Below are 15,298 nucleotides of genomic sequence, written 5' to 3' on the forward strand. Positions count from 1 at the left end.
TAGTTACGTACTTTTTCATTATTTCAGGAAACTATTCTTTTTCATTTTCTAATACGGCTTTTGAACATTTCTTGGCTACCTCCATGTTGCTGCTAGCTTGTATCTCAAACTGGTACTTAAATTAACACGTGTCACCAACCAACCATGGACAATGGTAGCTGTGGATGGCAGGATTAACAACAGATTCATCCATTAATAGTACTTTTTTTTTCATAATACACAGATCTTGCCTTTAATTAGTAAAATAGCATTTAGATTTTCCAATTTTAACAATTTAATTTAATGATCCTGTCTAGCTTCTAAAATTATAGTGATGAATATAAGTTACGCAAAAAGTGATGCAATAATGTCTGCTGACAATCAATATTTTCCGAGAGGGAATGTAGTGCTTGTGCCAGCAGTGTGCAGAAATGGCTTACTTTTTTAGTAAAAAGGCGTTACTACTTTAGTTATAAGTACAGAAGTAAATAGAAATTGAGCTCTCCAACAGTTACTAAAAGAGTATATTACTACAGAAGCAATTTACTACAGTAGTCGAGAGTAAAGAAGTAGGAGTTACTACAAGAGTAATTTATACTCTTGGTGGTATAAATAGAAAAATTTATGTCGCACACATTATTCCACTGACCATTGCAACTGTTTTGATGGAATTGAATGAAGAGTATGGAGACTTTACGTATTACTGCAAAGTACATCAGTTAAGTCAAGGGGCAGATTTGGAATGATTTTTTGATTTAAAACTTGGCATTGTTGAATTTAAGCAGGAAAAGGAATGCAGGAACTAAAGACATCCAAATGGACTGCAGATTTCGCTTTTAAGTGGACTTAACTGCACACTGCTCACAGTGAAACACTGCAAGGCGAGGAACAACTTCTTTCCAATTTGATGGGAATGTCTTTAAAAAGGAAAATTGCGTTATAAAAGGGACACATTTTGACAAACAGTCCAGTTCCTCAAGCTCACTATAGTTAAAGAAAACACAAGGTTTGAAGAATTCATTGTGGCCTTCAAAGAACTGTAAAGCTAGTTATGACACTGTCAATTTTCCAACTGTTTTCCAGACTACTGGCCTTTCAGTTGAAAGCACCCTTATGCATGTGCAGACACAACTGAGTGATATGCAAGCAATTTCCTTTTAATGACAAATTGTTTTACATTAAAACTATCCAGGATGTCTACATTGCGTTCCTCATGTAGAGATCCCACCTTTCACAATGAGGTTCCAAAAATGCTACATATTTCAATCAATATCTTTGTGTGAAAGACCCTTTTTTGATTATGAAACTAAAGAAGTCATGATTAGCAGCAACAAGATGGCGCAAATCTGTGAAATTGTCTGTGCCTGTTGATATGCCGACAGTTTGTACCAGAGAAAAATTATTCGTCTTCAGTGCTCCAAAAATAATTAAATAATACCAAAGATTTGTTTTGTTTGTGATCTATGTTGCTGGAGAACATGAAATATAAAGCCAAGTCATACAGAGTGTGACTGCATTGCCATTTAAATGCTTCTCCCCCTCCACCAGCTGAGAGACTCTGTGTAATGTGGCAATGGGGGAGAGGGGAGGGGGGAGGGGGAGGAAATGTGCAGCGAAGCTGAGCACTATGGCACTTGTGACAGGTCACAGCCCAAGAGCCAAAATCTTGGCCACCCCTGCTTTGAAAGAAGCTTGCAAAATAAATAATCACTTATTCATTATCAGTGCAATTTAATATAATTGAGTACCTGTTCAAGGGGTGCGACAGGTACCTATCATATTATACGTAATTGTTTCATTATGAGTGATAATAGGAATCTGTGTTGATAGTGTATTAAATACGTTAATTACCTAAGTACTAAAGGACCAGTTATTTTCCAAACCTTTTATTCACACTGATAATCTCTATGTCACTATGCAAAAACAAATATATTTTTAAATTTGAAAACAAAACCGAATTAAGAGAAAATATTTGATATTGAATACTTGAAAAGTACTGTTTTATTGTAAAGCAAACTGCAGTTTGTTAGAAACAGTGATTACCTGAAGTCAAATGTACCATGACAAGATATTGCAAGTCAAATAAAAGTGCCCCCAGTCTTACATGGTGAACCTGCCACAGTGTCAGGCACACAGTCACAATGATGTCAGGTGCTGTAATTTAGTGGATAAACACAACTTGTTGGCAATAAGCATGCCAGTATAGAGGGGCACCTTTGCATTTACAAAGGCCACCATTGAAAACTTTGTAACTTGGCAATGGCTGCTGCTGTCAACAAAACAAAGTGACACCACATTCAATGTTTACTGCTGGCAGGTAATGAGATACAATGTTCACTATTCTACTACAAAATTTATATGCCTACCATGCCACTGAGATGGCAACGCCCTGTTCACACATGCACATTATCACCATCTTAATGCAAAACATTCACTTTTTCTTCGCAGTGACACAGTTTTCACAATTATATTATCTGCATATCATATCTCATTATAGTTGAAACCTCTAACATATTTCACGTCACTTATTGGCGACAACCTCAATGTTCTAGCATCGGGTTACTTGTAACCTATCCAACACAGTTGCACTTCACTTTTATTTTCACAGTACTTCAATTCTGGTAATTGACTGGTTTTCTTGTCTCCCCCCCCCCCCCCCCCCCCTTTTGGAACCATTTCGTCCTTTGCTCGACAGGTAAAACTGCTTCACTAAGTTATTTGTCCATCATTGTTCTCCACTCAAAGCCTGTTCTCTATTTATGTGTTGATGTGTTCAACATCAATTAACAAAATATCCTTCACAGAGGATCATCTATTTTCATAGTTGCATCTTTGTCTCCACTAGACTGTTTTGACAGTTTCTCTGGTCCAGTCTACATACTACTTTATTAATTTACTGTATTTGTTCCCAACAGAATACACAATTAGGATGGATGAGCTGGTTTCCACAAAATATCTCTTGTTAACAAACACTTCCAACCAACCACCTACAGCCTAGCTCCCCATATTAAAGACACAAACCATCTCCTTCACTGACTCAATCATCCTCACTCCACGTCCCTACTCTACATTGTTAATGTCATCTCCCTACACACCAAGATCTGGATACCATAGCTTTGCCACTGTCTAAAACTAACTCTTAAAAAGTCCTTCCAACTCCAAACACAACTCTCCCTATTCCTTATACGCCTAGCTAAATATATCTTCACACATTACTAGTACACACACACACACACACACACACGCACACACACACACGCACACACACACACGCACACACACACACGCACACACACACACAGAGAGAGAGAGAGAGAGAGAGAGAGAGAGAGAGAGAGAGAGAGAGAGAAATGCTCTCCGTGCAGTCAGTGCTTTTATACACTATCCATCAATCAGCTACAGATAAATGATTACCCTTTCTATTTACATGGTGAAATTTCTGGTGTTATTACAAACAAATACTTAAGTATTGACAAAAATCAGGAAGTGGTAATACTACTTAGCTTCTTTTAAAACAATCTGCCTCCAAATTTCAGTGCACTTTAAATCACAGGTTATAAATTCAAAGAAATACATTGTTAATGAAGCTGCACTGCACACAACCATTTCACGGTTAGTTTTTTTGGTTCAGTCAGCAGTGTTGTACATATAGTGGTGAATTTAGCCACACTTCTCTCTTCTTTTCATCTAATAAATACAACACTACACTATCTTTCATCGATTACTATCCTGTAATCAATTCCTTTCAGCTGATGTGACAACTAAGGTCAGTGAGCTGGGAAGAAAAGACCACTATTACTCCCAATGTTCTCTGAATGACTCTTCTTATTTGTAATTCTCCATCCCACATTATTAGTTAACAGCATTTCCAATTAATGTTTAATTCATATTATTTTAAGTATTTCCAATTATCTTCTTTTTGTGACTTTCCATCAGCAGCTTTTCATCTCAGTTTAGTGCTGCACATTAATCCAGTTTATATTTTTGTTACTGCAATCCATGAACTTTTCTTGTTGAAGTAAGTTATGATCTACGTATGATGCCGGCAGTAGAAATTCAAAAAATAAAATCAATAAGAACTTGCACTGCTTACCCTCCATGACTGATTTTTCGTGTCAGTTTCCGTTTCTCCCTGTTACTAGTTTCAGGGTTGAAATTTTCCATAAATTTCATGTCCTGGTTTCTTGTCAATTTCTTCAATACAGGATTTGACTTCTGAAACACAAATTTTGACTTTTTGTCATGTAAAATGCTTATTATCCCACACAGACACACGATATAAATTTATTTCTACTTTGTTCCGTTTCTTTTGCTGCATGGAACATTTTCTTTTGCATGGAGAACATTCTTTTCATGTGCAATCATATTCCAAAATATTTCAATGGATAGTCAAGACAACTTTTTAAAGAAACAAGAAGCTTTTCTTTTTACAACACCAAAATTCTTATGTGGAATGTCAAGATCACTGGTATTTCTATTCTGTAGTGATCGCTCAGGTATCCAGAGTATGACGCACAACACGACACTGCTTCCTACACGTTTTTATTTCTGCTCGGATAACAATTTTGTGCATTTTGACTGATATGTGATCAGTAACATGGCTCTATGTTGGTTCCACCAATAAGGAAAATTATAAAATTGGAAAGAAGTAAATCTGCAATTTTTTGAAGCCAGTAAACATTGCACCAATACGGTTAGAGCTAAATACTCTGGACATAATAAACAAAGAGAATAAACTCTTACATGTGCCTGTTTTCTCTGCAATCCATTATCATTTTGTATAGTGCAGTTCTATTTTTATCGACATCACATCAAAAGTGTTTTGTTACTCTACTCGAGCAACATTATGCACAAAGGTCTTCTTACAGGTTCTGTTCAAGTTACTTGCAATGTCTCACTGCAGAGGAATGTACGGGAAATTAAAAGCATATTTAATCTAACGAGCCTCTTTTGCCTGAATAACTGTTCATTATAAAGAGAGGCGAATACTCATGAAATAGAAGAGTCAGTCAGTAAGTACACACACTAAATGACAAAAAACTGTTATTAAGCTTCATCTCAGTTTTCCTCCAGTGCTCTCACACATCCTCCCTCCCTTACCAACCCATTTCAAATTCTGCATTAGAGGGGAAACTGGGTGTAGCAGGGGCTGAAGTGGGGTCTATTACAGTGAAATAATAAGGTATTTAATTTAATTTATTTATTTAATTTATCAGGTCATGGAACAAGTTATTTCATAATTCACAGAAAGCTTGTAAGAAAATTTAATACAAAAACAATATATTTACAATAGTACTGACAAATATGTTACAGTAAACGGCACTAAAATTGTATTAGGAACTCTTTTACAACATTACAGGAGTTAATGCCAACACAAGTGAGCTTTACAGCTCACATATGAATGTTTTAGGTTTATTGACTGAAATTTTTCCATTCTGCTGGCAGCCAGCTGAACAAGAAATTTACAGAATAGTGAACACCTTTCTGCACACTAAAAGTGTGATCCAAATACAAATCATTTCACAGAACAAGGCCATTTGGATATGTGGAAGAGACCAGTGACTTTTTATCAGATTAGATTTAAAAAGTCAATGGATTGCTCACATGCTACTTTGTGGACTTATTAAATGTGTGAATAAAGTGAACAAGTTAACAGAAAAATTACAACAGCAACACACAGTTGCACAGTCAATACACGGAAGAATAAGAGCAGGAACTGCATATTTATACAGAGGAAACATGTTTTTCCTTACTGACTAACTGAAACATGATTTCATTTTTTTCTAAAAATTTTGCTCTCACTAACAGTTCTTTTACTACATTTTTGAAATCTACATACCTTAATTAGGTTCAGAAAATAATTTCATGAGATATATTCTTTTTGCCAGACTCTCCTGAATGTAACGGTTGGCTCTCTCTAACATTTTATTTGGCATAGCTTCAATTTCCTGACAAACTAATATCTTAAGGTCATCAACTGTGCACGGCTTGTTCGTGTACACACTCGATTTAAAGCTGCCCCACAAAAAGAAGTCAAAGATTGATAGATCACATAAGTGTGGGGGCCGTGGAACATCACAATATTGTGAAATGACATTTCATGGGAACAACTGTCAAATCACTTGCATGAATGTTCTTGCCAAGTGAGCTATGGCACCACCATTACAGAACCACATTTCTCTCTCGTGTACATGACACCTTTGACGTTCTGGATGAAGAATGTTCTTTAACAAGTCAATGTAGCACACTGATGTCTTAGCAAATGCGGTTCCTCTGTCTTCAAAAAAGTGAGGTCGAACAATCCCTATTTTCTAGGTTCTCTGCTAGGACATCACTGGCTAAAATTGAGGGTAATGAATCAGGTAGCCTTATCACAACAAAAGTTAGGCACACTATTAAAATACGTGCCACGCCACTGATAAAGGGGCACCACAACTGCAGTAATGGGGAGCTCTTTGAGAATGTATTTATGAGTCAATCCATACCCCAATTAAAATTACTTTGTGACTGCTGTTGCAGCGAGTCGAGTGTTCAGACTAGAGACCAGGCACTACCCAATCTTAGTTCTTTCTTGTGCATCACGTGCTGGCTGTGCTGCTTATTTTGCAGCTTACATGCAGCGCGTTGTGACGACTGGCAAGCTGCACGGTGGCAACACTGCACCCCTGCCACTGCAGTTTCTACACTTTTAATCTGAGTATAGTGTGACCAACACAGAGCTGGCAGTTAATTTTAGGTTCTCAACAGGACAACCTGCATGAAGACGTCTGTGCAGCAGTTTTTTTATTTTATGGTACATAGCTGGGTAATGGTAGCTAAAGCACACTACTCTCTAATAAATAACACTAGTTGTTGGGATAGGGTCCTACATAGGTCAGGAACCAGTATCTGCAATTCTAGGGTATCCTTTTTCAAAGGCTCTTGTCAAATGACCTGAAAATTTGTTTTCTGGGATTTTGATGTGGCTAGAGGCCCAGATAAATATAATCAACCATCTGGTGCTTTGAAACTCGTGGGAGAAGTCTTGACTGACTAAAACCAGTAAGTGTCAGGGATAGAGTTTGAACTTGTAAACTGTTCAGGGCTCCAATGACCTAGTGTGAGAAAAGTGCAACTGTATCTTACGCGCACTATCACGTGCAATACATGGGTGTGTGATGTCTTTTGGTATGAAGGCTGGATCTAGATGAAGTTATGAGCAACAGATCCTCTTAACAGGGTGTCTGTGAGGATGACAGAGACATGTCTCAAAAAGTGTTCTGTGTAGTTCAGAGGCTGGACCATAGACAAGCTGATACTGAGGCAATGAACAGCATTTTTGTGCACGCCTTGTCCTTTTATCCAGGAAGAGAACAAAGTGATTTGGGTATCCTTTGACACCTCATTCACGGGCAACACAGTTAAATAATAGTTGGGGCTGTCTCAGTATGGTCACCTCCATCAAGTTGTTATCTACAGGGCTCTTCCAAAGGTGGTGTTGCGAGTCTTCTAATCCATGAGCCAGGCTACCACAGTCCAAGAGGGGTGGTATGAGACCTCTTTGAAGTCACAAAAAGGTGGTCTGATCAGTGTCCCAAGAAGAGTTGGTGAAGCAGTGAAGGATATTAAGTTTTGGCTGGCATGTCTCTTTCAGCTGGTGTTAGGTTAGCATAAACATTAATTATATGAAGTGGTATGTTTCTACTACTATAAGTGGTTTATCATGGAAGTAAAGGTTCTGCTGTGGGTGGACAATTTTGCAATGACCGAAATGCATTATACAGTTTGGAAGCAGTGAACTAGATACCTCTGGTGAGGGTCAATCCGTACAATATACTGAAGTTAGCATTTTACAACACTTACATCTGAAAAACTAATTTATACTACTAAATAGCTAAAACTGTCACTTGTTCCCAGAAGCAGGTTGCTTATCTAAAGGCTTATATGGGTAACACAAATTTTATTTTCAGCATTTCATACAATTATTGACCAAATCTAAAAATTTGTCAATCTACTCATTACTGGCTATACGGTTACATTAAAGGTTTCACGCAATACACCAAGTACTAAAGTTAGAAACTGTGTCTATATCTTGGGGCAGCATAACATCAGACAAATTACACAGCCGTATTCATTCAATTCAGTAATTGAAAGTGAGAGCACTTAGAACACTTGTGAAACATTTCTCATTGACACAACCCATTAAACAATGAAACGAAAAAAGTTTACCATTTATTACAATTTTGCTTTTCAAGCAGTAAAATTTCATCAACAAGCAAGATGTTTTATTACTTCTTTATTATTAATTTTATTTGCACCACATTTTGAAGATAATATCCACACTGTGTGTACCTGCAAAGTTCGATCACTGTACGACATATCTTAAGGAGATATGATGTCATGATCACAGATGAGTGACGAACTAGTTTGTAATGCAATCAAGTCAATAAGAGTACGAAAAGCACAATACCAGTGGGTACTGATATCCTCAGGTGGGTATAAATAAGCCTGTATATTCACATTATACATACTTGAATTAATGTTGAAGCATTTTAGTTAAATTTATGTAAATTCATGTTTATTAATTGTTTCAAAGATGTGCCAAGAATTATTATCAACAAAGTTGTAAACTCTTTGACCTTGTTAAGTCGCTGTCTTCAATGTGCAATGTCTTAGCGGGAGAGTAGTTTTAAATGGACAGTCTTGGTAGGAATGTGATATGAAATGGACAGTCTTGGCAGAAGAGCTATTGTAAATGGAGCTAATGTGTTTTTGTGATAGCACTGAAGGCAGAAATATTTTGTACTAATAATCCAATGTGAGGAAATATTAGTGAATATAATTATTTCAAAGTTTAGAAACATTATTTCATTAAATAATCACTGGAAGCCACCTGACTAATACAATCCCTTAACCAGTTAATATTTTCTTCATATCAGAAGTAGGATCCGACACCAACATCATATTATCCCACAGAAGACAATGAGGTCACAAATAAAATAATGTGGTAAGTGATATTTTATAACTCTAGATGTGGATGAGGGATTCAATCCAAGTACTTAAAATAAATGATCAACATCTTGTTAGAAGACTTAACTGAACATTAGGCATTGAAGAATCCCATCACAATCTTTTCTTAAAATGGAGCGCAAATTAACTGGACTATATTAATCTATATACGTGGGGTGTTTGAAAAGTCCGAGCAAAGTCCAAGAGATGGCACCACCGGCAAGTATCGAGGTCATATTTAGTTAGTAGCATCTTTGGAAAGAACGCACACCGAGTTTCAGCCATACTGGTCTATTTCTTTGTGTCTGGCATTCGTGTGAATCAAGGAAGTCGAGTGATTGTCAAAAAAAATGGAGGAAAAAGAATTTCATGTGGTGATTAAACGTTACTTTATGAAAGGCAAAACGCCTCAGGAGACTAAAGAGAAGCTCCATAAATATTATGGTGACTCTGCACCTTTGATTAGAACAGTTTATAAGTGGTTTCAAAATTTTCGGAGTGGCCATATGGGCACAAGTGATGCTGAACGTTCTGGCCTCCCTGTGGAGGTTGCCACTCCAGAAATCATTGATAAAATTCATGATATGATGATGGATGACAGAAGAGTTAAGGTGCGTGAGTTTGCTAGCGCTATGGGCATCTCGAATGAACAGGTACATAATATTTTGCATAAACATTTGGACAAGAAAGCTATTCCCAAGATGGGTTCCGTGATTGCTCACGCTTGACCAAAAACAGAATCATGCGAACTGTTGCAAGGATGGTTAGAAGCTGTCAGGAAGAATCTGCAGGACTTTAAGCGTCGTTTTGTCACTGTGGATGAAACATGGATACATTACTATACTCCTGAAATCAAACAACAATCCAAACAATGGGTTACAAAACGAGAATATGCACAAAAAAAGGCGAAGACCATTCCTTCGGCCGGAAAGGTTATGGCGACTGTCTTTTGGGATTCACAAGGGATAATCCTCATCGGCTATCTGGAAAAGGGTATAACTATTATAGATGCACATTATTCATCGTTATTGGACCATTTGAAAACCGAGCTGCAAGAAAAACCCTGGCGATTGGACTGCAAAAAAGCCCTTTTCCATCACAATAATGCACCAGCACACACCTCAGAAGTTGTGGTTGCAAAATTAATGGAACTCATTTCACATCCCCCCTATTCTTCAGACTTGGCTCCCTCGGACTACTATTTGTTCCCCAATTTGAAGAAATGGCTGGCGGGACACAGATTTTATTCAAACAAGGAACTGACTGCAGCAACTAATAGCTATTTTGCAGACTTGGACAATTCATATTATTCGGAAGGGGTCAACAAATTAGAACAGCGTTGGACGAAGTGTGTAAGTCTAAAAGGAGACTAAGTTGAAAAATAAAAAAGGTTTAACCCAAACATGTAAGTAGTTTTATATATGGGAGTTAAATGCTTAAGTGTGTGTGTGTGTGTGTGTGTGTGTGTGTGTGTGTGTGTTTTTCATGGAGGCACTTTTTTACAGAATCATTACCGTTCACATGTGGTACTTATTTGTAGCAAATAATATGAAACCAAATTAATCCAGTCCTGACACAAATATTCAATGAGTAAGAGAGGAATAACATTTAAAATGTGCATTAAACTTTTACATCATAAATAGTGTAGCCTGGCTGTGTGATATAAACTGAACATCGAGTACGTATGTATATAAAAATCAGGATAAAAATCAAATTTTGATGTTAAATCAGACTTAATCAGAATTAGTAACTAGTTTTCAAATTTAGATTCTGATGAAAGGATATCTAGGCTACATCTTTCAGTTGGAAGCAAGTTGCAGTTTATCGATAATCAGAGCTTTAAAGTCTGGCTCGAATGAGCTCGACTTGACCCTCAAGTCCTCAACACAAAGCCTGTTTCCGTATTTATTTATAACGTACAAATCAGAAAACTCGCTTTCACACACTTACGTAGTAACAAACGGCACCAAAAATCAGACTGCTTGTTTGAAAAGAGAATGTATTCTGTTTTTGGTCACGACCTAAAGAAAGCAGGGGTTCCTTCCTGAAAGCACCTTCCATTGAATGGTCACTACTCATGTCCATTAAAGTGTCTTTCCGGATTATTTCTTCTAACACTTTTCCTGAAAATCGATTTCTTATTCAGTAATATTTTGTGTTATCTTCGGGAAAGTACTTTTCAAACCTTTATAGGACCTCTAAAGGAGTAATTGTGCCTCTAATTATATCTTCTATGGGACCTAATTAAATTTTTTCGAAAAATGATGCGAGAAAGTTATTGCTCAGTACTTGTGAACTAAAATGAGTTAACTTTCTTTTAAAAGACATTTTATTACCCATTACGAAATCTGTTGTGCCACGCCCTTACAGGCCAATATTCAAAATGTGAAGCCCGTCATAGATATCAGCTAAATTGCCTAACCGTGGTAACCATTGATCATCGGTAAAAAAGTTAATGACATTTATTTTGTCACTGAGAAATGAAAACCTCTCAGTTTAAATATTCACTTTAAAATCTTGCCACTAGAGCACCATCTTACTTCAGTATGAAGAAGCTAATTTTTAAATTTACCTCCCATATCCTCACACAACGTGAATAGTCGTGAGTTAGGAGCCTTTATGTTTTCAACATCCGTCGGAAAAGAAAGAGCAGTTAGGCCATATCTTTAGAAGCCAATGATTTCGGTGTATTATATGTTGTGTGCTTCGACAGTCAAACCCAACTTTCTTAACTTTTGATGTTACGTGACCATATACTGCCTGACTTCCGTCTATGCACGTATCACAACGTTTTTGGCAAGGAATACCTAATTTTAACACACAAAGGGCATATTGAAAATGTTTTGTGCTGTGGCATTTTACTCGAGCTGTCTGCAAAATAAAATCTCGTATATTGTCATGATAATCAAAACGTATAAAAACCAGTAACTGAGGCATGTTTGTCACATTTGTACTCTCTTCTATTTGAAGAGTGTAAGACGTGACCTCTTACAGTTGTAATCACAATGTTTCTTCAATGCTGGAAGTCTTATTTTCCATTCTCCTTTTCACAGTACTGACGGATAACTAAACGTTTTGTATTTCTTTGGCCACTTTTCCCCAAAACTGCTTGGGCCATGTGTGTACCCGCGGGCAGTAAGAGACTCACCAACCGTGTGAGATTTTCCTTCCTTTGCAATTCTAAAACTAACCAGTATGAGAATTTTATAAAGATAGTATTAATAAAATTAGCTGTACGGTAGATTTTTTTCAAAACGCATATTTCTTTTGAAAAAAGTCTATAGGTTTACCAAGTAACTCCTAGTGATGAGCATTTTAATGACACTTCAATAGAGAAGGCTTCATGCTTTGATATGAATGGGTTTCTAAGTACACTACGCGTTGGGGAACTGGTGTTTCTATACCGGCCTATAAATTCAAACTGTAGGGAGCTTTCGCCGTACTTGCGGTAAGGCGTTGTTGGTTTCGGTTTCTTTAACTGCATCCTTGGAGGTAGAAGGGCCTTCCTTGCTTAAACGTCGCTTCATGGTAAACTTAAAACACGATCCTGTATAAGTCACACAATCAAGATAAACTTCACATCACAATTATAACACGCAAGAATCAGCTTGTTGCAATAAGTTCACTCCCGTTCTATACGCAGGCTTTCTTCCCTTTTACAAGAGTTGGGGCGTGGGGGTGTCACTCCCGCGTAAGCGCTTGCTATTGGCTGGACGCCACTGACGTCATACCGAGCAGCATTGTGATTACACGGGAAATTCGCCGCACACAGACACTGTGGCCGCGTGGCGCGTTAGTCGTTCATTTCGGTTTAGCTCAGTACACGGTGTCTGACAGATTTATTACACACTAGAACAAAATAAATGATAATTAAGATTAAAAAAATAAGTCACTCATTTGTTGAAGTAGCAGATTTTTATGTAGCATGTACCAGATTTCTATTGCTGTTTACCTGTTTTAGGCCGGTATTACACTATCAAATTTCTTTGTCCAATATCTTTGTCAAAGATATTTGATGGTGTAATAGGGACTTTGTCAAATGTCGTCCAATACTTGATCAAATCTAGGGCCTCGCTGTAGATTTGATCAAAGAAATCGCCTGTCTTCTGTTCACTGCAATGTGACATGTTACCACATGGAGCACTAGCATCGCTGCAGTCTGTCGTCTGTAGTGTTTTTATAAGCATTGCCGATAAATACAATTGGTGTGTGCCGACAACTACAAAATTAATAGAGATGTATGAAGCTGACGAGGCGCTTTACAACGTGAGGCACCCTGAATACAAAAATAGATTAAGAAGATTGGAGACCTGACCTGACCTAACCCAACATAACCCTCTTCTGTAGCAAGCAATCGGAGTGTTACAGTGAGCCTGTCTTCTGAAGATGTAGCAGTTCTTAAGTGAATATTGTGCTTTGTGATATGAGGATACATCTCACAGATCACATACAGAAATGTATGCTCATCCATTCTTAAGTAATTGATGTACAACCTGATGTCTTCCACTGTAAGCCCACCTAACAAGTTTTGTTGAATGCTTTTATCGTGTCGTCGTAAAACCCACGGCTTCACCCAGATTAGATTAGTTTTTCGTTCCATATATCCGTGCTGAGGAGATCCTTGTGGATGTGGAACATGTCAATTCTTTTTTCAAGCTGAAATAACAATACTAATAGTATGAATAAATACATCATTTGTTTCTATTAAAATTTCGTCAATGGAGTAGAAGGAGTTGGCCACTAGTAAGTCTTTCAGGTTTCTTTTAAACTGATCTTTATTTGTAACTAAAATTTTTACGTTTGCTGGCAAATTATTTAAGATGAGTGTTCCTGAGCAGTGGACCCTTTTTTGAACTAAAGTAAGTGCTTTGAAGTCCTTGTGCAGATCATTTTTGTTCCTGGTATTGTATGTATGAACTGAGTTGTTTGTTGGGAAAAGAGATATATTATTTAGGGCAAATTTCATTAAGGAGTAAATATAATGAGAGGCAGTAGTTAGTATACCCAGTTCTTTGAAGAGGTTTCTGCAGGTTGGTTGATCAAATCTTTGACAAAGTAATTTGATGGTGTAATACTGGCCTTAAGACGCATAGCTGCTTCCTCCTTGGGCACATTTCTTCATGGCTTCCCTCTTTGCTTCACGATTCAGATACCCTAATCCTTATAAATGGTCTTGTTCTTAGATGTGGAGCCATAACTGTGTCATGAACATCAGGAACTTTCGTTACAAAATAAGAGCACAGAGACTTTACAGTTTTTCTTTGCCCAATCGATTCCCATGAAAAGCAGCATCATTTTCAAATACTACGTGGCTGATATCAGTGAGACAATACTGCTGGAAAACCTAACGATTTATGGATGTTTTGGCACTTAAACGCAACATAGGCTGCAATGTGTTTGACTGCATCTGGAAGAACATCTGAGATTACAGAGTCGTCACACATTATTACCACATCTATTAATAAATTTTCTTCGACATTCACAGCTTCTGGGATTTCTAGTACTGCCTATTCATTATCAACATAGGGCTCACTCGCAATTAAACTTAGTGGCGCAGAATCTGAAGCGGGCCATAGAAGGCCAATAATATTGTACAATATTATTGATTTTCTCCCTACCCTGCTCAATAATATTGTGGTTCGGGCTGTTGACGATAAAGACGATGTTTCTGTGACAATTGATCTACTCTTTTGCGAGCAGAAAAAAAAAAAAAAAAAGAGGAGATGAAAAATTGGGCCAAGGAGTGTCGAAGATCAGTCACGGAAACATATTGGCGGAATTTGGGTTGGAAAAAAGTAACTTTTTACGAGTTGATTGTCCAACATCTGATACACTACTGTGAATGATTCTCAACATATTTCGGTGTTGCCGTACATACGCATTTGCTCCCCCCTTCCCTTGCTCGTGGATTCTGGTGTACGGTGATTTTATTCATTACAAAATTCTTATACACATGTTGAAGCAATGTCTTGTGCTTCTGTTAAACTTATCGTTTAGTCAAATGTGGCACTACGTGGTTGATATCAGTGAGACAATACTACCGTTTTAGCGATAATTGAATAATTGTTTGTTGTTCTTATTTGGTTATCGAAGTAATTTTCGGGATATTGTTTTGTATCAAAATTTATCAAATCTTTTATATCAAAAATTCAAATTTTTGAGTCTTGCACCGCTCCCTCACCCATGGTTCACTTTATGCAGATGCTCAAATCCCCATGACATTTAACAAAAATCTGTACGAGACGTAATTCCCAGTCAGCGATTACCTATTGTGCTACAGCACCTTGCCATTGGAAATTCTTTCGTAGTCTTTCTATTAGTGCAGTGTCAC

The 15,298-nt window shown here is 37.4% G+C and overlaps 1 protein-coding gene across 1 annotated transcript in view; it reads right to left on the reverse strand.

Annotated features, from left to right (window-relative positions):
* LOC126416616 (ARL14 effector protein) overlaps nt 1–15,298 on the reverse strand; it is a 72,974-nt gene that overhangs the window by 41,120 nt on the left and 16,556 nt on the right. The window contains exon 2 of the mRNA XM_050084371.1: nt 4,073–4,194. Coding sequence (XP_049940328.1) covers nt 4,073–4,194 — 122 coding nt within the window. The remainder of the gene's footprint in view (nt 1–4,072; nt 4,195–15,298) is intronic.

The sequence above is a fragment of the Schistocerca serialis genome, chromosome 8 (assembly GCF_023864345.2).
Source record: "Schistocerca serialis cubense isolate TAMUIC-IGC-003099 chromosome 8, iqSchSeri2.2, whole genome shotgun sequence".
In the NCBI taxonomy this organism is placed as follows: domain Eukaryota; kingdom Metazoa; phylum Arthropoda; class Insecta; order Orthoptera; family Acrididae; genus Schistocerca; species Schistocerca serialis.